Source organism: Polyodon spathula, chromosome 23, assembly GCF_017654505.1.
Source record: "Polyodon spathula isolate WHYD16114869_AA chromosome 23, ASM1765450v1, whole genome shotgun sequence".
In the NCBI taxonomy this organism is placed as follows: domain Eukaryota; kingdom Metazoa; phylum Chordata; class Actinopteri; order Acipenseriformes; family Polyodontidae; genus Polyodon; species Polyodon spathula.
In genome coordinates this window covers 26,524,089-26,549,042 of record NC_054556.1, presented here as the reverse complement: position 1 = coordinate 26,549,042, position 24,954 = coordinate 26,524,089, and the positions used below count along the sequence as shown (strand labels likewise).

At 40.6% G+C, this 24,954-nt stretch overlaps 1 protein-coding gene across 1 annotated transcript in view; it reads left to right on the top strand.

Moving 5' to 3' along the window:
• The first annotated feature begins 8,691 nt into the window (after positions 1-8,691).
• LOC121297858 (receptor-type tyrosine-protein phosphatase T) overlaps positions 8,692-24,954 on the top strand; it is a 156,562-nt gene continuing 140,299 nt past the window's right edge. The window contains exon 1 of the mRNA XM_041224402.1: positions 8,692-9,118. Coding sequence (XP_041080336.1) covers positions 9,016-9,118 — 103 coding nt within the window. The 5' untranslated portion in view covers positions 8,692-9,015. The remainder of the gene's footprint in view (positions 9,119-24,954) is intronic.

The following is a 24,954-nucleotide window of genomic DNA, read 5'->3' as shown; positions in this document are numbered from 1 at the left end:
CAATGCCCGCTTTGCCTTGTTAGAAGACGCTCACACACTGCAGTACCCGCAAATCAACTGCAGCTGTCACTGCGATAGCCCTGGTAATGCAGCTTTCACACTGCTAACAACTGCCCTTGGGTTAGATTGGGTGCATTTTCAACAACCACAGGACTGGAATGTTTTCACATGCACATCACTTGAACAAGGCGGAAAGAAACACAGCCATTACTTTCGACGAGGGCCGATCACATATTTTTTCAGGTAGCGGGATAACAGAGTACAGAAGGACCCCATTCACACTACTGAAACACAAGCGCAGGTTTGAATGTGCGGCAAAGCTAATTCAACTGGAAGAGTCACCCTGTCTATACCTCTTAGGGCAATGCGTTTCCATATTGAACTCGGGAGACTGGGATTAATGTTGTATCAAGTGTATGACAAACTCAACCGAAAGGGCTGCTAATCCTTTCATTTTGAAGAAAGCTCCATCGGCCTGTGAGAGGCGTTCTGCACATACAGAAGCGTGGCAAAGGGATGATTTCAGGGTGGCAATCTGTCCCTGTCTTCAATATGCCTTCCCCCGGGTATTAAAATATCTCGTTTATTAATCGTATCCCTTTTTATATATATGCTTCCACACCAGAACCTCAGTACACGATAATATTACTGCGATAGACGCACGATATACATTGGTGGTATTGAGAGGGGGAAAGGCAGATACCGAGCTTGGCCTGTAGAGGGCACTCTAAACCCACTGCTTTGTTTTAAACGCAGTCTTGCTCAATGTTACAGAATTCCGTCCTCTCTAATTCAGCTGAGAGTGTAAATTAGAGAATTGCCCGATTATATTGTGATTTCTTAGGTAGGCACTGTAATAGTTACTTAAAACTATATACAATTAACTACAGAAGTCTACCCAGATGTGAAATTGCGAGGCAGATATTATATAATATTCTAAGTGCAGCCGTTTGAACTACTGACGACTTAGCAAGCTTTGACTACCAAAAAATAAATAAAAAATAAAATAAATGTCCATCTTTCTGATAAACTCAAGTCTGTTTAGCAGTTTGTTTGGCATAATCTCGATATATAACCAGCTTTATTAACAGCTTTTGATGGCACCTTTGAAAACAGCAAACCTGAAACATTGTGGGATGGAGGGGGATGGAGGGGGGGGGGGGGGGGAGGAAGGAGGGGGGGGGGGGGGTCCAGCTGTATATGCTTATTGCCAGCCGACAGACAGGTGGTTGAGGAAAAGGGTTTAATCGCAGCTTGCTGAATTGAAACATGATGCTTTTGATCTGGACACACTGTAATTAAGAGCTAATAATAGACAGCGAGGACATTCGCTTCATCCGAGCAGCAGAGTGGAATATGCAGCTTCAAAGAGCTGCCCTTCTGATCCAGCCAATCACGACCCGTGCTTTCAGGACACGGCCGGTTGTGCCACAGCAAGCATTTCAGCAGACTCGAACACGGTTCCTTTATTGCAAACACCTTCCTCCCACCGTTTTCGTTGCAGCTGTGCGGTGGCACAGTGATCTCAAGCGAGCTCGCAATATTGTGGACTGGCATTTCAACCACGTCCCTTCTCGTATCATTGGACTCGTCAAAACATTCTGCAGTCAGATTAGTAATGAAATCAGTGCTATACTCCTGTAATCGGTACATTTTATATATAAGCAAAACACATACAGTGCTCGGGTTACTTTTAATAAGAATTTGTACACGGAAATACAATCTGACCCATTTTTGTATGCTTCACAGAAAGTAACAGACATTCTATGAGATTCATTTCAGCACCACAGAGAGTGCCTAAATTGCCTGTTATTTATTATAAAACATCAACATTTTTATTTCCTTTCGCAAAAAAAGGTGCACATTGCATTTTAGTATCCGTTGTACCACTGCCTGCTTCATAATCATTTTCATTTTAAATGACAGCAGTGCAAATTCCCTTTCAAATAGCGTGTGCAACTCTGTGGTGTTTCAAAAGCTCGAATTTGTGTTTTGAATGTCGGCAGTAGCTGGAATCAACGCTAGATAGCACAAATGCAATTACATTTAACACTACAGTGTTAAAAAAAGCATTTTAAAAATGAAATAAACTTTTATTTTGGAGTAAGATGGCGATTAAAGCGAGACAAAAGCACGTAACCTGTAACTGCCGCTACATTACTTTTTGACAAAGCAAATGGGACTGGCAGATGGAGATGTGGATCGTTCTATGGATGAGGGCGCACTAACTGTATTATATGCACAGGCATTCCCCTGACAGCTCTAAATATTACTTTATGACATGATCCAGCCTCTAGAAACATGGCATTTGGAGAACGTTGGAATCGCAATCACCGTTTGCCACCCTGCCACCTTCGACAATTGATTGGTCTGCCGGGACAGCGGCGTTTGTACTTAATTCGAGCTCTTGCCCAGACTACCCTCTTCCTTGGGAGACCCTGTTGTGGTGATCTGGCTGCTTTTTTCTTTCTTTCTTTCTTGCAGCAGGAACCATAAAGAACAGAAAATAGTGTTACATTTTTAGACCGAGGAGGTAATGCAAACTGTAAAATTATACCGTGCAAATTGATATCACGTTCACATGGGTGTAAGTCATAACAGCGCTGCACGCCCCTAATATGATTTATGTGTACGATTGACCTTCTTGCAAGTCTTGCAATTTATGAAAATGAATCCGGGGACGCTGCTGTGCTCCTACTGTGTGCTGGAGATTACATTGTTTTATGTGAGTCTTTTTTTAATTACAAGATAGCAGTTGTGATCATAAAACTAAACTGCCCTAAAAATAAAAATAAAAATATATATATATTTCTTACTGTAAAAGGAAATGCATAAAAAAAAAAAAAAAAGTGGTGAAATAATAAATGAATGGACAGTGAAACATCCCAGGGAAGATCTGACAGCTGAAAGTCTTCTGGATCTGTTTCAGGGTTCTGAAAGCAAAGCCCCACTGCAAGTCTCTGATCAACAAAAGGATTTTAATATCTTGCCATGTTTTCGCAGGCATTGCAAGTTAACAAGACAACAAAACAAACCCTTCTTTCCCTTCCCTTGTTCATTTGTTTAGTTTGACTTTAATACTTTGATATTTTGAAAGGCGAATAAATGAGCATGTGAAAGCATGTGAAAGCACCCAGGAGAGACAGGGGACTGTGAACAGTTCTATTAATGTAGACTGCACTATTTTAGATAGATGTAGTGAGTCTGACAGGTGCTCAGCTGTGAGTGGCACATTTAAAACGCAAACAATATGTTGAAAGGGTAGCAAGATGTGAACGTGGACTTCAAGTCAGTTTGGTGGTGCGTTTTTAGCAGCCAGTTAGGGTTCTCTTGCATGATTAAATGTGTCAGGTTGTGCATTTTTAATTTTATGTTCTTTTTATAAACGTGAAGTTTGCTCGTGCTAAAAGGATGCTGAGGATCCAGCTAAAACCCGACTCTAGTCAGCAGTATTGCAACTTCTCTCCTTTGCCTGGCATTGAACACCGTTTGGTTCTTTGTTCTTCCTGGTATCCACTCACTTCCTGTGCGTTTGGTCACAAGGCCTGTTTGCAGTTAGACTATTGGAGTGAAACTAAAAAGGAAGGCACTAGTGATTTCATACCAGGAAGCAGGGGACATGTTTGCTTTCTAAAGATTTGTCTCAGAAATATCAACACATTCACATATACAGTATTAAGGAGCTTTGACAAGAGCTCCAGAATTGCTTTTCTGTTTTAGCTGATTGCCATGGATATGTAACCCAGGCTAGAGAAAAGCAAGCGCCACCTAGTGAACACGTCCAATATTTGTTTTATTTTTATTTTGTATTGTTGGCAATGTACAGCTGTGCACTAGATGGCGCTGGCTGTTGCTGCTCGTTGATTTATTATGACACTCTCTATTATGTTTAAAGCAAAGACTGCGTCATGTGCTGCGGTTTAAAGATAACGCAGTACATGAATGAAGTGTCTGGAGTTTGAAACACTACCTCACCAGGTCCTGAGATATTCTTTCACCTGCCTGCACAGCATGCTGTTTTACTAATACTCTCACACAATTACAGTTCCAGAGTAAGAAAGGGTGCCGGTAATCATTTCACACCGCTGAAGCTTATTACAACACCTGCCACTAAATCAAATACCATCACAGACGTCTCATATATTCAGGGGAACATAACACGCAGGCAACAGTTCTGTGAAGAAAAGAGAAAATGTGCCAGATCATGCAGGTTTGATGGAACACCATCAAGCTGACAAGATTTCTTTATGACAATTCAATAGCTGGAAAGGGTTCAGTAATTCAAGCAGCGCTGTAGCTCAGAACACATTATATACTCATCTATTGCCAGGCTCCCCGGGTTGCAACTATTGACAATGGTGTAAAGCAGCCCACCTTGATGATTTACATATGTACCTGCCTCCTGTGTCAGTGTATGCGTTACAGATGACCTGTGCAATTTCTACGGGTCATATAATACAAAAATAAAATCTGCCAACATATATATATATATGTGTGTGTGTGTGTGTGTGTGTGTGTGTGTGTGTGTGTGTGTGTGTGTGTGTGTGTGTGTGACCGCAATTTTTCATTCATCCCTGTTAATTCACATGGATTTAATTAGGCGCATCCATTCCAGTTGCTTTATTAAGTGGATCAGCTCTCTAGTGCGGGCGGCTAATTTCAGTCTCTACAGGTAAGATATCATCAAGGCAGATCAAATCGGAAAAGCCACGTCCCGCGGGAACATGCCAGTCATGGCTGCACAGAGTGCGATTACCACGCCTTACAGAGCACTGAGTTCCAGCTGCGCTTCAGAACAGAACAGACACATGTTCAGCAGTGTGAAAAGCAACGCAGCTCCTATCCGAACAAAGGCGTTGAAATCATGTGCTGTACTGAAACACGCGTAGCCATTTGCACAGACAGCAACGGCGATGACAGACCATGGTGATGCTGCATTTGCAAGGGGATTAGCTTCAGAGCCGTGGGATTGCGATGGGAAATGAAGCAAAAGAAAAGCCAGATGCTGTTTTTTTTTTTTTTTTTTTATAAATGTATAAAAACAACATTTTAACGGCATGTACAAGGGGAAAAAACAACCGGTTATATCAAGATTCAGTTTTAATTATGGCACCACTATCCACCTATCGCAGCTTTTAAACCAAGTAACACAAGAAACAGCTGTGATACTGATAAGTGATGTTTTTTTTAGTTGCTATTTTATGCAGTGTTAGTTGCTGTTTTATGCAGTGCTAGTAGTTTCAAAGTTTTAGTTTGTTGGTACTTTTTAAAAGAAGCTACAGTATAAAGATAGAGCAATCTTATTTATTTTGCAACCCTTGGGTTAGCTGCAGCTCATTTATTGTCCAGGGTAGTTTCATTGCTTAGATATGGAACACAGAGGTGGTCTAAGGATTGTATGCCAACTTGAGAAACTCTCCTAAAGTTTGTTTTATGTGCTAAATTATTATGGTTATATTTGACTGATTATTCTTGTGTTGCATTATAAAAAGGTCAAGACCCTTTGCAAACATGAAGCCAATCAGCAGTAAACATGCTTCTTTCTTGTTTAATGGTGCATTGATTTTTACATCACTATATAATGGAATCGTAAATTGGCCGCCACACCAAAGTACTGTAATAGTGGAATTTCAATAAGGCAATTACTTCTGCTTGTATGGTACACGTCAGAATCCCACTTCCAGGCAACAACAACCTGCGGAGTTTGCATTTAACCACCACTGTCCTCAATGCCTCTACGCACCGGGGGTAACAGTCACTAGTAATGCAAGGGGTATCAGCTAGGGAACTGGGGGTGGCAATGCCTGAGCAACAAGAAAAAGGGGTTGTGACCATGCTTGTATGAATGAGAGAAGACCATTCAGCCCATCAGTGTAAATCTTTTTTGCACGATATATGTAAGCACGCAATTGTATCAGAAAAGGGTTAGGGTTATATCATGCAAAAAGATTTACACACAAGTACACTGTGACGATGCATAGTAACGTTGCAGTGATGTGTAAGCACACATGTATTTACTAAGCGACTGCTATAATAGAGACACTTACTGTAAAGTGTTTCCGAAATAATGATTTAACCATGTTAACAAAATGAGACACAAAACGCATTGAGAGTGCTTGAGAGAACTCGACTCGTATAACTGAGATGTTCGGTTTTAGTTTTGAAAAGATGCTTTGCCTCTTTAACTCAGAGTTAATTAAAAAGTGGAGTAAGCGCTTTGAAATACACTGGCTCAGCTGCACACGTGAACTGAGCTGCACTGGCGCTCATGAACTCCACATGTGAATCGGACAGTGCATTAACCCGGGCGCCAGCTTTACCAACACTTACTGTCAGGCATCTTTTCTGCAGTTACTTGATTCAATTAGCTAAGCTCCAATAGCACACACAAGCGTTTTATAAAAACATAGGAGACACATCATTTTTTAAAGTTGGCAAAACCTTCACGCTTAAACCCAAATGTGAAGCCGAGTGAAGCAAAATATACAAATTATTCTAACTCACAGTAAAATGAATATTTAAAAACACACTGGAGTGGTTGCACTTGAGGGAATCAATATTGTAGAAGGACCTCGTGATTCTATGTGATTCTATGTCTAATTATATGATGCATACAGGGGTGGTGGTGGCAGTATGCAGCACTAATATACAAATTAATATAGTCTTTTTTAAACACATGTTGCTGTTATTAATTGACCTTGCTATTTTTCATTCCTTTATTCCTTGCAATGTAAACAGCTGTATCAATTACAGAGGGCAATTACACTGCATGAGCTTCAATTACACTACATGAGGTTCAATTACAGTGTATGAGCTTCAATTACAATGCATGAGCTTCAGTTACACTACATGGGTACAATTACAATGCATGAGCTTCAATTACACTACATGAGCTTCAATTACACTGCATGAGCTTCAATTACACTACATGAGGTTCAATTACAGTGTATGAGCTTCAATTACAATGCATGAGCTTCAGTTACACTACATGGGTACAATTACAATGCATGAGCTTCAATTACACTACATGAGCTTCAATTACACCGCATGAGCTTCAATTACACTACATGAGGTTCAATTACAGTGTATGAGCTTCAATTACAATGCATGAGCTTCAGTTACACTACATGGGTACAATTACAATGCATGAGCTTCAATTACACTGCATGAGCTTCAATTACACTACATGAGGTTCAATTACAGTGTATGAGCTTCAATTACAATGCATGAGCTTCAGTTACACTACATGGGTACAATTACATTGCATGAGCTTCAATTACACTACATGAGGTTCAATTACAGTGCATGAGCTTCAATTACAATGCATGAGCTTCAATTACAATGCATGAGCTTCAGTTACACTGCATGAGCTTCAATTACACTGCATGAGTTCAATTACACTGCATGAGCTTCAATTACACTACATGAGGTTCAATTACAATGCATGAGCTTCAATTACAATGCATGAGCTTCAATTACACTGCATGAGCTTCAATTACAGTGCATGAGCTTCAATTACACTACATGCTGATCCCTGTGGCTTCAGAGTATGATCTGTATTCATGGCAGACACAGAGCAGAACTATAAAAACATTGGAGGGGAGTAATTAAAAAAACAAACAAAAAAAAACCTGTCCGGGTTTTTTTTTTTTAATAATTCAGCGGCAAAAACAGTGGAGAGAAGATACAATAAGTCAAACGTAAGCCTTGGGAAATATGGATTATGATCTTTCTTGAGGGACTGAAAAAAAACCCGATGTGGGAAAGGAACTGCCTGCTCAAAACTATTTTGGTTTCCTCTGCTCAAGCTGGGGTACTCACAGGTGTCATATCAAGTAGTTATCTGCCCACAGTGGGAACTTCTGCCAGTTAATTAGCTTTAAAGAATACACTCTGCTTCGTAATTGTTAAATTTGACTGAAAACATTTCTCCTTTACACGTGGGGCAGGGTGAAAGCTTTGTTTTATCAGTGCTTAAAGTGAGGGGCCAAGATAATCACTAAGGAGAGCCCCTAGCTACATGGAACAAAGGGCCAAGGGCAGCTGAAACAGTATTATAGGATATGTGGACCAACTACAGTGAGTGATGTATGATTTCACAGCACAACTGTACAGTGAAATGGACATTGTATGGGATAAACAACATGAAATAAAACAAGGCAGACCGCCACCAAATCTTGCCAAATGGGTTACCACTGGAACAGTGGCATCAACTACCATATAGCATGTGAAGTCTTGCATAGAAAAAAACACAAGAGTTGATTGTGTTAAGGTAAGAGGGATGACAGTGTGTTAGGCACTGCCCCCCTCAGCTCCATATTTCCCTTTCAACCACCGTTTTTATCATATGAAATGTATACAAAAATAGCCAATTTAAACAAGACATTGGGGAGACCCCAACCCCCCTATTTTGTACTTGTAATCAAAGGTTTATTTTGCTGTCATGAATATTGCAAATATGTAAAACAGTACAGGGACTTTACAAACATATCTGCATTTTCCCATTTCTAAATCTAATATACTCGTTCTGTTTTTACACACCCAGGGTAGAAGTCAAAGGACAAAAAAAAAAAAAAAAAAAAACCAACAGCTGAATCACGCCTCCCATTACAGATTAAAGTGCACAGTATAATTCATGTTGTGCAATTTCTTAATTGCACTCAGTTCCCTGTAGACTCTGTTAGAATCAAAGCGCAGAATCCGTTTCACCAAGATCTTGAGAATTCGAGCATTCTGCATCCGGTGTGTTGAAAGTTAAAAACGAAGGCGCTCGCCAGCCAGCCAGCAAGCCGCGGTGTTGTGTGAAGAGACAGGTTTGAGGACCCCGGGGAAACGGCTTCCTCGAGTTTACTCTCTCTCACTCTCTCTACTCCCAGTTCCATCAGTTACTGCTATCCAACTGGAGCCAAGCAACCAGACCAGGATAGCATCTTCTGCCTTTAACTACTCACTACTGGCAGTACCAATGCAAGGAAACCTCCAACACACACACACAGAGCACCCGGGGACCGGCGGATGGAATGTGGAATGAACATTAGAAGGATGAAAGGAAGGATGTATTTTGCGCTTTTCTCTCTCTTTCAAGTCTTGGAGACAATAAACGGGCAATTCTTTCCAGGTAAGTTTTCAATTTTGTTGCTGTTGGTGGATTTCGCATTCTTTCTCGGTTGTTGCTGAGAAAGGTTAAGAGATTAAACAGTGTGTGTGTAATTGTTACATCAAAAGCTAGGTAACAATGAAAAGTTTGGCGCACTATAGTGTTTCGACCGAAGAAGTCAGGACGCATCCAGCGTGCGTAATTCATTCTGTACACACTGTGTACAGCATGAATTCGGCAGAAGATCTCTTAACCAGAGCTGCATTTAGTTTTTGCCACATTACTGTACCGTTATGTGCATAACCTGTGGAGGAGCGAGATCTCTTATTAATCAAGCTCTACGTACAACGGCGAGGTCAAAACCGATGAGCGTTTCTCTTTTTTCTTCTTATTAAGAACACCATTGTTTTATAATTTGTTTGCAAGCATTGTTTACTCACTGACATATCGAGTACCTGAAACAAGAACTGTCGATTGGAAGCTAATTCTTATACATCCAGATGTAAGCGATTTTAAACACAGCTAGTGCGCCACGTCACAATGTGCACCGGCTATGTATTTTGCACTGTAATAGTAACATCTGAAAAAGAACATGGTAGCTTCCTCTGTGGTAATTTAATACTACACCCACTTAAAATGCGACCCCGAAGGTCCACTTGTAACAGTACAAGCCACGACTTCAACTTCTTAGAAGTTTACGCACAGATAGTTCTTTTCTCACGCCTTGTATATAATGTCACTTATTCTCAGCACCGCTTTATCCTGGTTAGCACCGGTATACGTGTTGTACTGTTTGGCATACTGGTTGTGGAGCGGGTTAGACTCCTTTTCAAGGAAAAAAATAAACTAAACTAAACAGTCAATTATTCAAAATCAACTCAACTGATCAGAAGTCAAGTGATTGTTGTCACTGATTGTTATAAACTTGTTAACCTTTTATGTTCTATTCGTTTTTTTAATTATCAGAAAGAAACACAGGTGTCTGTTCCATTTCTCACATCTTGCTGATCAACCACCGTTTCTGCAGGGCTTGGTTCTCGGCATTATAAACGGTTCGGTGTTTGAAAGCGCAATTCGTTCCTGTGTTGTGCAGATTTTTTGTTCAACTGGTGCTGAAAACCCTTGATAACTCTTGCATGAAAAATACTGCAAATTAAACTTTATTTATTTATTTTAACCTTCTAAAACAACATTATTAATCTAAACAAAATATACGCAATTAATCGAAATATTGCTGTTGAACTCGCACCTGTTTTAATGCTTGAAACTCAAATGGCAGTAAGACAGGGTTTGTTTTAAAATGTCGTTTTATATTGTTAATATTAAATGGCATGGCTTTGGTTACCTGTTCGGTTGTTAGATGTTGTTTGCATGCACATTTAACCCGACAGCCTCTTGACCAGCTGCAAAAAAAAAAAAAAAAAAAAAAAAAGTTTTTACTTGTCTTTACCATTAGATGGTGCTGTGGGCATATCTTAGTACTGAACTCCACAGGGATCTTCAATGCTCCCGCTGAAAGCCAACTAGTTCTCCAGAACGCACTCAGTTTACCGCAAAGATTTCACCCAAGCGCGCAGCACAGTTCATACAAAGCTGTCTGTAATGAGATCTTGTGATTCGTTGACATACGCGATATTAATTTAATAGCAAGGAGTCCAATCGGGGGAATAGAAACCCTGACACGATGATTTGTTCCAGAAAATGAATAGCTTAGCCTTTGCAAAGTGATTGTCAAATCGGAGGCTGTCTAGTCTAGTGTCTCCTTATTCCATTTGCAACCAGGTGCAGAGGTGTGCCGCGTCATTCAATGGTTTACGTTAGGATCATCACTTTCTAAATGTTAAAGGACACATGACAACCATACACCGACAACACATAGGGTCCCTAGTACACTAGCGCGGGGTGTATTTTGCTGTCTTGAGTCTTATTATTATTATGAACTGACTTATAAATAGCACAGAACGAGCTGCATTTCCTTACGCTGTCTGTCTGGGAAATCGCTAGAATATTACAAAACATTCAGTCTATTTCGGTATAAGGCTGGTTTTGTTGTGTGTTTTTCCATATGAAATTTATGGAGGCGGGAAAGGAGAGGGGGGTTGGGGGGGGCGGACGGACATTCGAGAAATTGTCCGCACGTCTTACTATGTCTACTATAAGTCTTTAGTAGTGTTCCGTACCGACAGCCTAGAGTGCACTATAACTGCATTCCACGCGTGGTAAATGCATTGCCAGTGTTTGTAGACAATGATGTAATGCGTGTATTGTTGATTCACGGATAAGGGATTTGGCAACTTGTTTGCATTTGTGGGCAGACGTTGGCAATAAAGGTGCACTTTGGTTGTAATGTATTGTTGCGTGTATGAGGCTAAGCCGTGTCTGTTCACTGTCGCTGCTTGGCGCAGCTGTAGCCAGGCGAGGGTTCTTTGGTAGGGTTTTGGAAGATAGACATTCTATTTAAAACCGCGGAAGCAGAAGTGCTCCGAGGTCATCCAATGAACAGCGAACAGAGCCGCGCAGATTTGGTGAGATTTATACACAAGACTGTTACTGTTGACGTTTTGGAAACTGTTTAAAGTTTAAAACGAACCTCTTTTTATTATCTCTGCACTTCTATACAAAAACTCCAACCAGATCCAGCTCCTTACTATATCAAGCTCTCCAACTCTTTCACGTCACAAAATCAGCAGCCTGGCCATTTGAACACTTTCCCACAGTAAAAGCACAGCAAAGTGTAATAAAGCATAGTGAAAGCATAATTATAATCTTTATTTTTATATAGTGCTTTTCATAGTGGACCACCTTCACAAAGCGCTTTATAAGATACGAGACTAGGGTTGCATGAATTATGAATCAGCTGCAGAACGACACCTCACCTGAGCAAGGTATGGTAAAGCATAGGCAAACATTGTAATGAACCATAGGTATGCATTGTAAAGCATAGGTATGGATTGTAAAGAATTGTAAAGCATAGGCAAGCATTGTAAAGCATAGGAAAGCATAGTGAAAGCATGGTAAAGCATATTCATAAACTTTGCCTCTGATATATAGATTTACAAGGGACATATGTGTGATGATAACTTTCTTATTGCAATAAAGTTTACGAAACAGGGTTTAAAATGTACTAACAGTTTGGATCTGCTCATCCAGATTGTCAGTTTCCTCATGATACTCTCTCAAATGTATTTTAAGAAGAAACTGTCTGGACAGACTATAATATATACCACATTGACAATCTGAACACCATGTTGACCATGTTTTCCCTGTAAAATACAGTTTGCAAATAAAGTAAATGAAAGATGTGGTGCTCACCCCTGACTGTGCTGGCATAGTCCCCTGCATCAAGGAGCACTTGATTTTGAGGACGCTAACACATTCACAGTTCATTCAAGGCCACTAAAGTTGTCAATTCTGGCGACTCCTGTCAAATATTTGGTTTGGTGAACGAGCTGCACATGATGTCAACTCAAGCTGATGTATTCTCTCCCGCTGTCGTTTTCTCCGGGAAGTAAAACAGTATTTCTTTTATCATCAGGGCAGCCTGTTATTTTAATATAGCTAGCTGGGGAGAATGTAATCAAATTCCAGTGCCACTCAAACCTCACCTTTTCATTAAGATATTGTAAATGTCAGCGCAAGATGCATGTCTGCAGTGTCCTGGGCATTTTTACATGTTAATAGTGGTCGATGTCTCATAAGCTTCTATTGAAGACAATCAGCTCTATGCTTTTTCCTGTTTTCTTGTCTCAATAATAACTTGGCAGGAAAATGATTTCTAACTCTTGCTGAAAGCAACAGAAGGTGTTTGTGACGGTGTTAGCGATGTGCTGTAGTTGCAAGCAGGTTTCAAGGAGAGGGGAGAGGGGCAGAAGTATAAAAGACTGTTGTAAACAGATGACACTGATCTATATTTCAATGTCAAATTGAACACAAGTGTGGGATGGTGCTTCTTTAATATCACGTGCTGAAATGTATATGCAAAGGACACAACTAGAAAGACCTGGATTAGGAAACTAGCAAAGCTCATTTCTTCCTTTCTAACCCTCCGCTACAGCTACGCAACACCAGTGCAAAAAGGTCAGCTAGATATTATACAGGGTGATAAGCATGTGTCCAGATAGATGGGATTCAAATCATTAGAAGGGTATCATGAGTGGCAAATCATCGTCACACAGGAAAAGTACCTATTAATACACATTGGACTATATCTTGTGAAACCAAACATGTCAACCTTTTTTGGGTGAAATGTTACATTTAAGTGTTTGTAATTGCTGTGTATTTACATATGTTTAGAGTTAGGGCTATCTCATACACATTAAGTACATTGTAACTATGCATAATAACATTGTAATTATTTACTAAGTAACTGCTATGTAAATACACAGTAATTAGAGACACAGTGTGAAATGTTCCCCCTTTTTGTTGGGGATTAAATAGAGGCACACACACAGGCCGGGCTGTGGCACATCAGATGTCTGATAAGAAATTTCTATGCACGTTTCCCCCGAGTTCTGTGTTTTGAGGTTTGGTGGCCGTTGTGATTTGCAGTTTTGGTTGATTTAGATTCCGTCCTGCATATTCACCAGGAACGGCCCGGGATGTGATTGTTTCTCTACATCCCCTTATCTTGTCCTGTTGCTAGGCAACAATCCAACGACAGCCTTTGACAGCCTGTAAGGAACCTCCCTAATTAGTTCTCCAGAAAATGTTTGCCAGCCAGATCTGGGGGGGGACGACAGATTCCTAATTGTGTTTTTTTGAAGAAAGATCTCTTTGTGTGGCTGGCTGGAGAGTCATGTTGTGTGTTTGCAGGGCTAGATGCTCGCTCTAGCCCAGTTTAGTGCTGTGTGTTTGCAGGGCTAGATGCTAGATGCTCGCTCTAGCCCAGTTTAGTGCGGTGTGTTTGCAGGGCTAGATGCTAGATGCTCGCTCTAGCCCAGTTTAGTGCTGTGTGTTTGCAGGGCTAGATGCTAGATTCTCGCTCTAACCCAGTTTAGTGCTGTGTGTTTGCAGGGCTAGATGTTAGATGCTCGCTCTAGCCCAGTTTAGTGCTGTGTGTTTGCAGGGCTAGATGCTAGATGCTCGCTCTAGCCCAGTTTAGTGCTGTGTGTTTGCAGGGCTAGATGCTAGATGCTCGCTCTAGCCCAGTTTAGTGCTGTGTGTTTGCAGGGCTAGATGCTAGATGCTCGCTCTAGCCCAGTTTAGTGCTGTGTGTTTGCAGGGCTAGATGCTAGATGCTCGCTCTAGCCCAGTTTAGTGCTGTGTGTTTGCAGGGCTAGATGCTAGATGCTCGCTCTAGCCCAGTTTAGTGCTGTGTGTTTGCAGGGCTAGATGGTAGCTCTAGCACACCAGGCTCCAGACCCAGTCCTGGGTTTGGGAACAGCCCTCATTTGGGGGTGTTGCTAAAATGGTCAAGTACAGTAGTTTTCAGAAATTGAAGCAACACTCTGCTCTCTAGTGACAACTCTTATCACAGAAGTGTTAATACTGCAATAGTCATGAATTGGTAGTTGGTTAGGATCTGTTCAGGCAGATATAGGGGAAGGGCGTTGGGGACATTAAAGTTGTGGACCGATTAAACAGACATCTAACTGCTCACATTTCTGGCACCTACTAGCACTCATTTAAACAGGTTAGATACATCAGGATACACTATTACTGCAATAGACACACAATATGAATTAGCTGTCAGTACCATAGTGGTTATGTTACCAGTGTTTCCTATTGGATGAGTAGACGATTTCTAAAGAGAGTTTACACTTCTAACCACCAACAGTAATTTGTTCAAATATAACACAAGGTATTCATATAAAGAAAATGTAATGGTGTTTATGGTTTGTATAATCAAGCTAGGGTCAGTATTCTTATGTGGGGTGGACCTGCCCTGACCTTTGGTATCCTTTGGAGTTGTTTCTGCCCTCGGGTTAAAGGCGTTGCTCCTGCTTATTCTGAAGTGTTGAGCCTACTATATAAATCCATGGTATTGTATTGCATATGTAATGTACAGTAGACCCTCATTAATTTGTGCAGGTTGGGACCGATTTGACCCCGGATTAGTGAAAAACATGGATTAGCCAAAATTGAGTTTACTGTTTGGGTAAATCCTTGCGCTATCAATTGAAAACTTGAAAAATGCAACAATACAAATAAAATACAATGTCCCAACAACAGGCAAAATATATCCTGTACATAACAAGCACTGTTCAGAGGCAGAGAGAGAGCTGGTTTAAACAGGTCACTGATCTGGCACTTAGTTTTTGTTATAGCTGCTCTTCATAGTCAGACTGCCAGGTTGAGAGAGTCTTAAATCTGCTTTCTGCTCGCTTGCCACTAGTTTCAGTTACTACAGTACAGCACTGTCCGTTGAGTTGCTCTGTACTATATTCAATCTAATTGAATTGAATTGAATTCAATGATGACTGTCCATTTCCGCACAGATAAGCTGATTTCTGCACTAATAAAGCATGCAAATACATTATATATATATCGTCAGGATGAGAATAAAAACAATAACATATTTGTTATTCATGCGGTCGTGTGAATTTGTTGCCATTCTTTTAGTGTTGCAGTTTATTTATTTAATCTAGTTTTAGCCCTACTCAGCTCCTCAAGCTTGTAGTACAGTTCGCATGTTTAGTGGTACAGTACTGCAGACAGATGCTGATGCCCTGTTTAGGGTCTACATCCAGACAGGCAGACTGCCAGGTTTTCTATTTTATGCAATCCGGAGATCAGCTCTCCATCGCTGTGAAGTGCACTGCACCTCACTAACCAGAACTGAAACCAGAGATTTAAAGTGGATTTATCAGTGCCAGGGCCCTGTTTGATTTTCTAGCTAAGGCTCCAAGCTCATGCCGCCCCTGCTTGCTTTGCTCGGAAAGGGTTTATTTCAGGGACTGCAGGATGGTATTATCCACGTCAGTGGCACACACTAGTGCCCATTCCTGCAGCCCTACTGCAATCTACTGACTCACACTTATGTTTGAGTCAAAGGACGTGGCAGTCTGGCACAGCGGGTAACGCTGTCATTCAGAAAGGGAATGACATGCAATACGAGTTAGCTAGCAAAGGAAATAAAGGTTTTCATTGTCCAGCCCTCTCAATCTCCTCTAGAGCTCATCTCTGCCTTTTCGCTGGGACACTTAAGTGTCTTCAAATGAACAGCATAAGAGAAGGTGCCAGTAGATGCAAACAACAGTGCAGTGCCCCCCCCCCCCCCCCCCCCCCCCCACAACACTGTTCTGAGCCTGGTCTTTGTTGCAGAAGTAGTGCCAGGAAGAGATATAAATGGATTTCCAACAGTGAAACTAAAATAATTGCAAGGATCGGTCGACAGGTTGAGTTTAGTTGGATAGAGAATTACAATAACATCAGTGCAGAGTTAATTAATAGAGAATTACTTTACAAGCATGATTTGGAAACAAATTAGTGTTAAGTATTGGAAAATGAAATATCCTCCTGCCTCCCACACACACTTTTCATGAATATGAAGGTGCACAATGCAAGTTTACAAAGTGAGTAACGCCTTGAATTCATTGTACACGTCCGTTACAATGCTTTTGTATCCTGTGTTGGTTTTTGAAATCTCTATAGTTTACTGTGCAACCTTGCAGGAGACAGACTTCGCCCCCTCTTCTTATGCATTTCATTTAATAATCCTATCTCCAATACCGTGCCACAGTTCCTCATGTGTTCTGGTGCTCCAGCGGGCAAGCTGCAGTTAGACCATGTGACCTACGCAAAAGTACCAGGGTGTATTTGAAATATCTGTCCATCCTTAAAAATAAAAATAATAAAAAAAAGATGTTAATAAAAAAAATAAAGACAATTCATTGTAAAAACACTGGTGAGCTCTCTTTTTAAAGTAAGCATTTGTTTTATATTCAGCTGAAACCTGAAATGCATTTTTTTCAGAGTGTGTATTCACAGTCTGCTTCGCAGGCTGTTCATTAACACCTTTTAACAAAAGTGTTTCTTTCACTTCACTTTTGTTTTTATACAAAGGAAGTGATGCAGGTTGGAGCCACAGGCAAGTGTTACGTTCTTCAGAAGATGCAATGCGCGCTATCGCTGTGAAATTGATGCTAAAGGAGCGCGAGGATTGACGCAAGTGTTTTAACTGAATTGGTTTAGTATTTTGACGGGCTGTTGTTCATGTAAGCTCTGTGCCTTTTGAAAGGTCGTTAACTTTTCTAGTGTTTGGAGGCGTTCCATGGATAGTGTATGCGGGGTGGGGGGGGGGTGGGGGGCTTTGTACTTCACATGGAGATTAGAAGGGTTTCATTGGAAATGGCTAATGGCAATTTGCAGAAGTGCAGGAGAGCTTCAACATTATTTAATCCTACATGAAAAGGTCACACTTGAGTTCTCTTGAGCTGCAAGTCATGTACATTGAGGATTTCTGAGATGTTCAGTGGAGTGAAAGCACTGTGCAGAATATATGAGCGTCACAATGTAGGATATGTAATGCTCATTATGGTTCAATCAGCTGAGATTAGTGGGTATCAGGCTGTGGGTATATGCAGTAAATCCATTATGTTATTATTATATTTTTAGATTGTGGAGGTCTTTGCTCAGTTTCATCTGTGTTTCCTGTTTAATAAAGGAGTAAAAACTTAATTAATGAATAGAAAATGAGGAAAGACAGTACCATGTGCAAAACAAAACGCCAAGCCTTATGAAATGAACAGAAAACAAATATGAGTGTAAATAACTGAAGGACAGTTCCTTTACTGTTTCCTGTAATGGTTTTGCTTTAAATAGCCTCCTTCTAGTTCTGAAAAACAGACTTGCTGTAACCATGGAAACGACTCCTTTCAGGCCCTCAACTTACCAAAAGAAAAGAAAAAGATATTGCAATCAGTAAATCAGGCTTGACTTTGTAAAGTATATTATGAAATGCTATTGGGCAGCAGCAGAGATGTAACATCACCTTGCTGCATCTCATAGGAGTATTTCTTTTGAGCTGAGTTTTCTAGCTATGAAGACGTCCACAGGCACAGTGAAGTCAACACCACAGGAATGACAACTATTCCACTGGGATCCTATGAATTTGGCGGCGATGGTTTAAAGGGTAACCCTTTTTAGGCATCTAAATCATAACTCATCTTGCCGTGCTGCCTGTCTCTTTCCATTTTGTATTAAACACGCTGATCACAAAGCATTCAGTGTAGGTTCTGTTTGCACAACTTATGAACAGGAGGCTAGTGTGTGATTGGTCGAGGACAGCCAAACATTCTTTTTCGGACACAGCTGATACTTTGTCAGAATTCCCCTGTGTTTTCCCTTTCAGACGGGCTCAGTTGGAATTCAAGGCACGCAGTCTGCCGTGTTTCCCAGCACAGCGAGGCACAGTCTGCCGTGTTTCCCAGCACAGCGAGGCACGCAGGACTGGCCTGATTGTAGAGAACATTTGGAAAGCTGGCCACAGCTTACTTGCTAAAACTTAAAGAAGCAAATCAAACATTTCAGCTGTAGGAAAAAAAGGAGATGGTTTGAATAGCTTGCATAATTATCACATGCTGTTGTGTTTGAAACAAGTCTTTTTTTTTTTGTGAAGATTAAGAAGTCAGAAGGGAATTTTAACAAACATCGTTCATGAATATTATAGCGTTCATTAACTGATAAAATATACCACTAATTGTCTTTTTGATGCTTATCAGCATTGGGAGAGAACACATTTAGATTAAAGTGCTGTTTGTAAAGCAGTTTTTGTTTCTGCGTCACTCCATTGTCAACCTCCTTTTACATCCTTGCAGCAGTTTTTTTTAAAAGCACAGCAAAGTGTAATAGAGCACAGTGAAAGCATGGTAAAGACCAGTGAGGTATGGTAAAGCATATTAATAAACACAGCAAACAAGGCTAAACTGTGGTAAAAGCATGGGAAAACTGCACAATACAGTGGTAAACTTTAATAAGGGGATCTCCTCTACTTGGTCAACAGAAGAAGGCAGATTCTTCTGATTTTGGAAAGCACACTGGTACTACATGGAAAGGTTCTCTGAGGTGTTACCCCAGTGGAAATGATCGCTGAGTTCCCCTCTGTTCCCATCATGAACTCAATATTATCACAATCTAGGAACCCACAGCATTCTCCTGTAAAGCAGCTGTCTCTAGCAGGACACAGTCTGTGAAGGTCTTAAAAACATAAAACAGGGCAGATAATGATAATAACCGTAGACAACAAAAGACAGTACATTTAGTAGTTTGCAATAATATAACTAGCAGTTTGGTTTGCTGGTATTCAGCCATCCATTATATTGATGGGTACATAAAAATAACAATGACAGAGTGATGAAGCATGCTGGCCCAGCTAACAAAATAAAATAAAAACATGCTCTTAAAATAATACATTAAAGTACATTTACTACACAGCGATTCGTCCTCATTAGCAGGACTCCCTGATGCATTTTTCTCATTGAATCACATTTTCACTCTAAATGGTTCTGCTGTTTGGCTGTTCCATTTATCTGGTTTTCCACCCAAATGTCATTCATTCAAGTGTCTCTGCTGCTGTGTTCGAACAGTTGATGTGAAAAGACTGCATCCTGAGTAAACCTTGTATCTATTATCCTTAGCACTATCATCATCATCATCATCAAAATCATCATCATCATCATCATCATCATCGTCATCATCTTCACAGCCTCTGAGTGTCATTATCACAAAGCCCCCCCCCCCCCTCAGTTCACATTAATCGCATAAAGACCAGCGGTGTGTAAATTATATGGCATGTCTAATGGCAGTGCATCCTTGCATCTTCTCCGTGGGAAATGAAACAGTTTAAGTGAGCCAAAATGTCTTGTTAGATGCCAGGAAATTAGGAACATGTAGAGCTTTTCAAAGTAATGTACACGATGCCATGTTTGAAAGGTTTGCAGATGCCTGAGGCCTGTTCTAAAGAACTGTCTAGGGCACCGCATGTGTGGAGCTTCATCTGTCACATTCGAACAACAAAATAAATAATAATATTGGAGGAGATGTATGAAGACATTTAGTAATAATAATAATAATAATAATAATAATAATAATAATAATAATAATAATAATAATAAATAATAAAATAAAGGAATCTTAAAAAAAATAAAAATGAAACAGTTTTAAATTTTCCCCAGGAATGTTTTTTTTTTTTAAGTCTGGTTTTCTCCCCAGAACAAGCCATTTCCTTTCTAATGAGCTAATAATTGAAGCAGTTTGTCTGTCGACATCGCCTTGGTATTCCCAGACTTTTCAGTTTTCCCTCAGGAACAATGAGAAAGCAGGAGGGGTACTGAAACAAACAAAGGTGCCATGCCCAGGTGCGTTAGAAAAACCAACAGCGTGGGAGACCCTTGAGAAATAGACTTTGAAGCGGTATGCAAAATACAAAGACTGGAGCTTCAACTACAGTGCTGCTTTCCAAGGATCATGAACGCAGCAATGAACACCCTGAGCTTCTGCAATCACTGTGGTGTTGTTTGGAAAGAAATTCATTTATATACAGATCAGGTCTTGTTACGGTGATGTGGAGCCTAATCTTAGACAATCTTAGACATGGTTTTTGGTTGAAGACTACAGGAGTCCAAGAAACGCTCTCCGCTTCTTAAAGAGTTTTCATCCTACATCTAAATAATAATGGTGAATCCAAACTCCTTATCAGTTCTAATGTCTCACTCCCCCCTGGTCTCTCTACTTGTTTAAGAAAACACATATTTTAATACAATATTACTGAACAATACTATTACAAGAAATACAAGTGGTGTACGGTACGGATGGAACTGGACAATCAAATGAGGAGCTGATTTTTTATTTGATTGTTACCTTCTGTTATATAGCAGGGTAATGAGTGATGTATAATTAGTCAGCTCTTTAACTGTGCTATTTGCCGTGTTGTTTTTTTTTTTCTGCTGTGCCGACTCTAAGATTTATAAAGGCGTTTGCCAGTAATTGCTAGGTATTACCAGAATGGTGCTGACAAGACAAGGTGAATGTTGTCAGTGACCACCAAGGTAATTAACTGAAAACCCCTCGCAGTCTGTGCGCTAACACATGCACAATTATGACACGTTCTCGCTACAGTACGTCCTGCTGGCGGCCAAATGAATGGCAGAAGTAAATAAAAGGGGTTCATTTGTATGTACAGCACTCGATTAGGCTTGCCCTGTCACATTAATGATGTATTGCTTCGAAGCTGCACAGCTATATGATTTAATAGCAAATGCAACTGTTCCCCACTGGCCTGCTTCCATTAAGTGTTCAAGAAACCCATGAATATTTAACAGCGGTTCTATCCTTGCTAATGTACCACATTACATTCATTCATTCTTTCACATGTGAAGACACACTCAGTGCCATTTCTCTAACTCTACTTACCATCCATTAACCTTGGACAGGACCACACGAAAAGTTCGGTTTTCGACAACACTGGGAAACCAGCACGAAGCAGTACGGTCTGAATGGAAGGGACATGAGGTGTTTTCCCAGGAGCAACGCTGTGTGAATATCCTTCTAGAGAGCAGGCGGCAGGAACAAGGCCTGCTGTGAAGTCTCCTGGCAGATTTTTAGCCACCACAGCGTGAACATGGTGACACAGTGCACAGGCAGCACAGTTTGCATTTGTGCCTGGTTTTTCTTTCATGCCTTCATTGGGCAGCGACCATACAGCGCTATAGCATTTTAAACAGGGACACATTTCTACCTGATCTGTTTTATTCTAGTGTCTGCTGCTGAGGGCCATAGTCCAGAGTCTCATTCGAGCGAGGCTGACACCACCACGAGAACTATATTCACCTGGCCTGTCTGACAGATTTTCACCCGGTCCAGTGGCCTCTTACCGTCTATGAGCAGGTCCACAGATATGCTATGACTTTTATGTATTCACGCTCATTGTAATAGAAACTATCTGCAGCTGCCTACATCTTCATTATCGTATAACTTTCCTGAAATCAGCCCATGCCTGTATTTTTTTGCTGTACATGGCTGCACAGTGTGGGTGTTGCTTTATGTGCTGCTGTTGTCTGCAGGCTGGCTGGATTCACAATGCAAACCGTGCTCCTGTTTGTGTTCAACAGCCATTTGTACTGATTCAGTGATGTTTGCGGGAGGTCATAATTGAGTCATCCTTGTGTCATGGATTTGCATATGAGGCTTAAACCCTGGTACATACAGTGCTGACACTAACATCTTCCTGTGCTTTGCTTGGAGTGTGAGTGTCAGTGTTCAGTTTGTTCAGGGACACTTTTAAAAAGAAACAGGATTCATATTGTTGAAAACAGAAATATCTTATTAAAGAAACAGGATTCATCTCTGTCAAAAATGGTCTTGCTTGCTTTGCAGTAGGAGTCCGACACCAGTAAGCACCAGTATCACCAGTATCCTCATTTCTAGTGAATCATTCTCAGGTTCTGATTTAGGCTTCTCCACTACTGTGCTCCTTAGCCTCATTATCTCATGAGAAGTAATAAAAAAAGCGATAGCCTCTAAATGTTTCATTTGAAATATTTCATTTAAATTGTATTTCTCCATGTGGGGGACCTAGACAAATAACCCTAGTATCATTTAAAAGCTTGTATCAAGGGCTTCCCAACACAAAATAACGCATTGACGTAACTCACTGACGTAGGGAATGTGCTCTCGGCCCAGCTGCACTGGAGTGAACGATTGTGCTAATAAGCACGGCCCTCCTTTGGAAACGATGTGGCTGATTTTTCATTCTCCCAGTGACCTCACGGTGAGGCTCCTTTGTTATGAGACCAACTGTGACCAAGCTTGAGTATCGCCTGCTTATCTGTCTCAGAGGAGTGAGGCAGCGCAATCACTGTTTCATTTCCATTGTTACAGGCTATCGAATAATAATAATTAAAAAAAAAAATACTAATATTGCAAATAGCATTCCCGTTGATTGTAATCAGGAGATGCTACAGAAACCGATAAAAACAAGAAGGTAGACAGAAAGATTAAAACATGAAAAGGGATGGTCTAGTTGGCCGAGGGAAGAACTTCTTCTGCATTACCTATTACACACACACTGGACTTATGTATATTTCCATACAGTTACCTGCAACAACAGCTGGAAAGTACAAACTGTCTGTGTTTGTAGGAACAGGGCAGATATAACTATCTCATAACATGGTAAGAACTGGGTAACTACCAATGGCTCTTGCTCTTACATAGTAACTACTAGTGGAAACCAGTAGTGTGTCGTTACATTGAAAAGCCTTGTACCATGATGTAGTCGTGTAGTCATATCAGGATACTAAATGTGCACAAGCCAATTACCATGTAAGTACATTGTAGTTACCATGTATGACCAGCAAACATCAGTAATTAGCCAGTTATTACAATGTACTTACGTGGCTATTGGCGTTTTCTGGATCTTTTTTTAAAAAAAATGTATTTCTTTCAATCTAAAAATGTTATAGGGTTAATTGAGCAATTCCCAATCACCCTTCATTTCAACTTTGACCCTTTAGGAGCAGGAGGGGGTATGTAAACTGGAACCTGCCCATTGTCTTTGCTTAAGTTATACGTACATACTGCAGTCCTCTCTATGGATTCTCACTGGGAAAAGGCCACCAGAACTGTATGTAATTGTCCAGAGACTGTCTTCTCACTGAGGGGAATCAGGATTTCTAACTTCTTAGTTTATAATTGCTCTCCTATCCATCATAATGCTTTCTCCAGCCTTATTGCAGCTGTAAGTGGATAAGTGATGGCGCCTCACTGTCTGTTTTCGGTCTCTCCACACTGGGTCTGCTGACTCTTGTCCACAGTGTACTCCTCAGTAGTGTCGTCTGCATTGACAAATGTTAAGAGAGACTCGGCACAGAGGACTGAGCAGCGAGAGGACTCCTTGACAATATATTGCTGAGGCTGTAAATATAATTTCTCCTGCACCAGAGCCCACATGCTGTTATCTTGGGACTGGATTTCAAAATTTTGTGAAGAACTCAGCAGGCTTTTAATTCCAGAACTCTTTGAGCGTTCTTATCTCTCTTGGTGGGGGGTGTTCTTTTAGCAATCAAATGAATTTCTGAAAATAAGTTGAGCTAATTGCCTCATTGCTCAATACAAAAAAAAACACGGCAATGGTTAGCTTTGACATGCAGCAAAAGGTTAGCTAGCATTAGCATATAAATGAGCTGAAAAAAAAGTGCCTACAAAAGTCTTTCTGTCATTTGGTACACTTAGCAGCCATACCTGAGCAGATGGAAATAGCAGATGTTTCTCCTCTAAAGTAAGAACATTAACCCTCCATCCATCCTGTGGGGTGCGTTGTGACTTTACCTGATCAATGCCTGAATCAGCCTGCTGTCACTATTTCCAAAGGCTCTTTAGTGCAGTTGATACAGACGCCACAATATAGCGCTCTGGCTTTTCCTCAGTGTAAGATATTAATATCCATCTGCCCCTGTGAAATGCAATTAAAACAACATGCTGCCCTCTAAGGATAAATGATGCAAACTCAAGGATGATCTCTCAAGTAGTAAGAGCATTCCAGTGTCTGTGTTGAGATTAACCATAGTGCTTACTTTATATTGTCCTTTTTTGTTTATGCATGAGAGAATGGCTTTTTGGGAAATATAAGTCCATGCAATACATCTTTTTCATTGGGTCAAGGACAAAAATAATAAAGCTGTGCCTTTACTTTGCAGTAACCTTTTTAAGAAATTCTGGAAGGCATTGATTTGTATACCGGTAGCATATCAAGTAAATTTAAAGGATAACAATGCATGTAGTGCTGTATAGAAGGACCTAGCCAGGCGGAGCATTTCATTTATTTCTGATCTCATTAAAGTGGTATGTAACCTTCTGAAAGGTGTCATTGGATGTCTCTACTAACGCTGGCTATTCTCCTGGAGCAAGGCTGGGCTATCTTG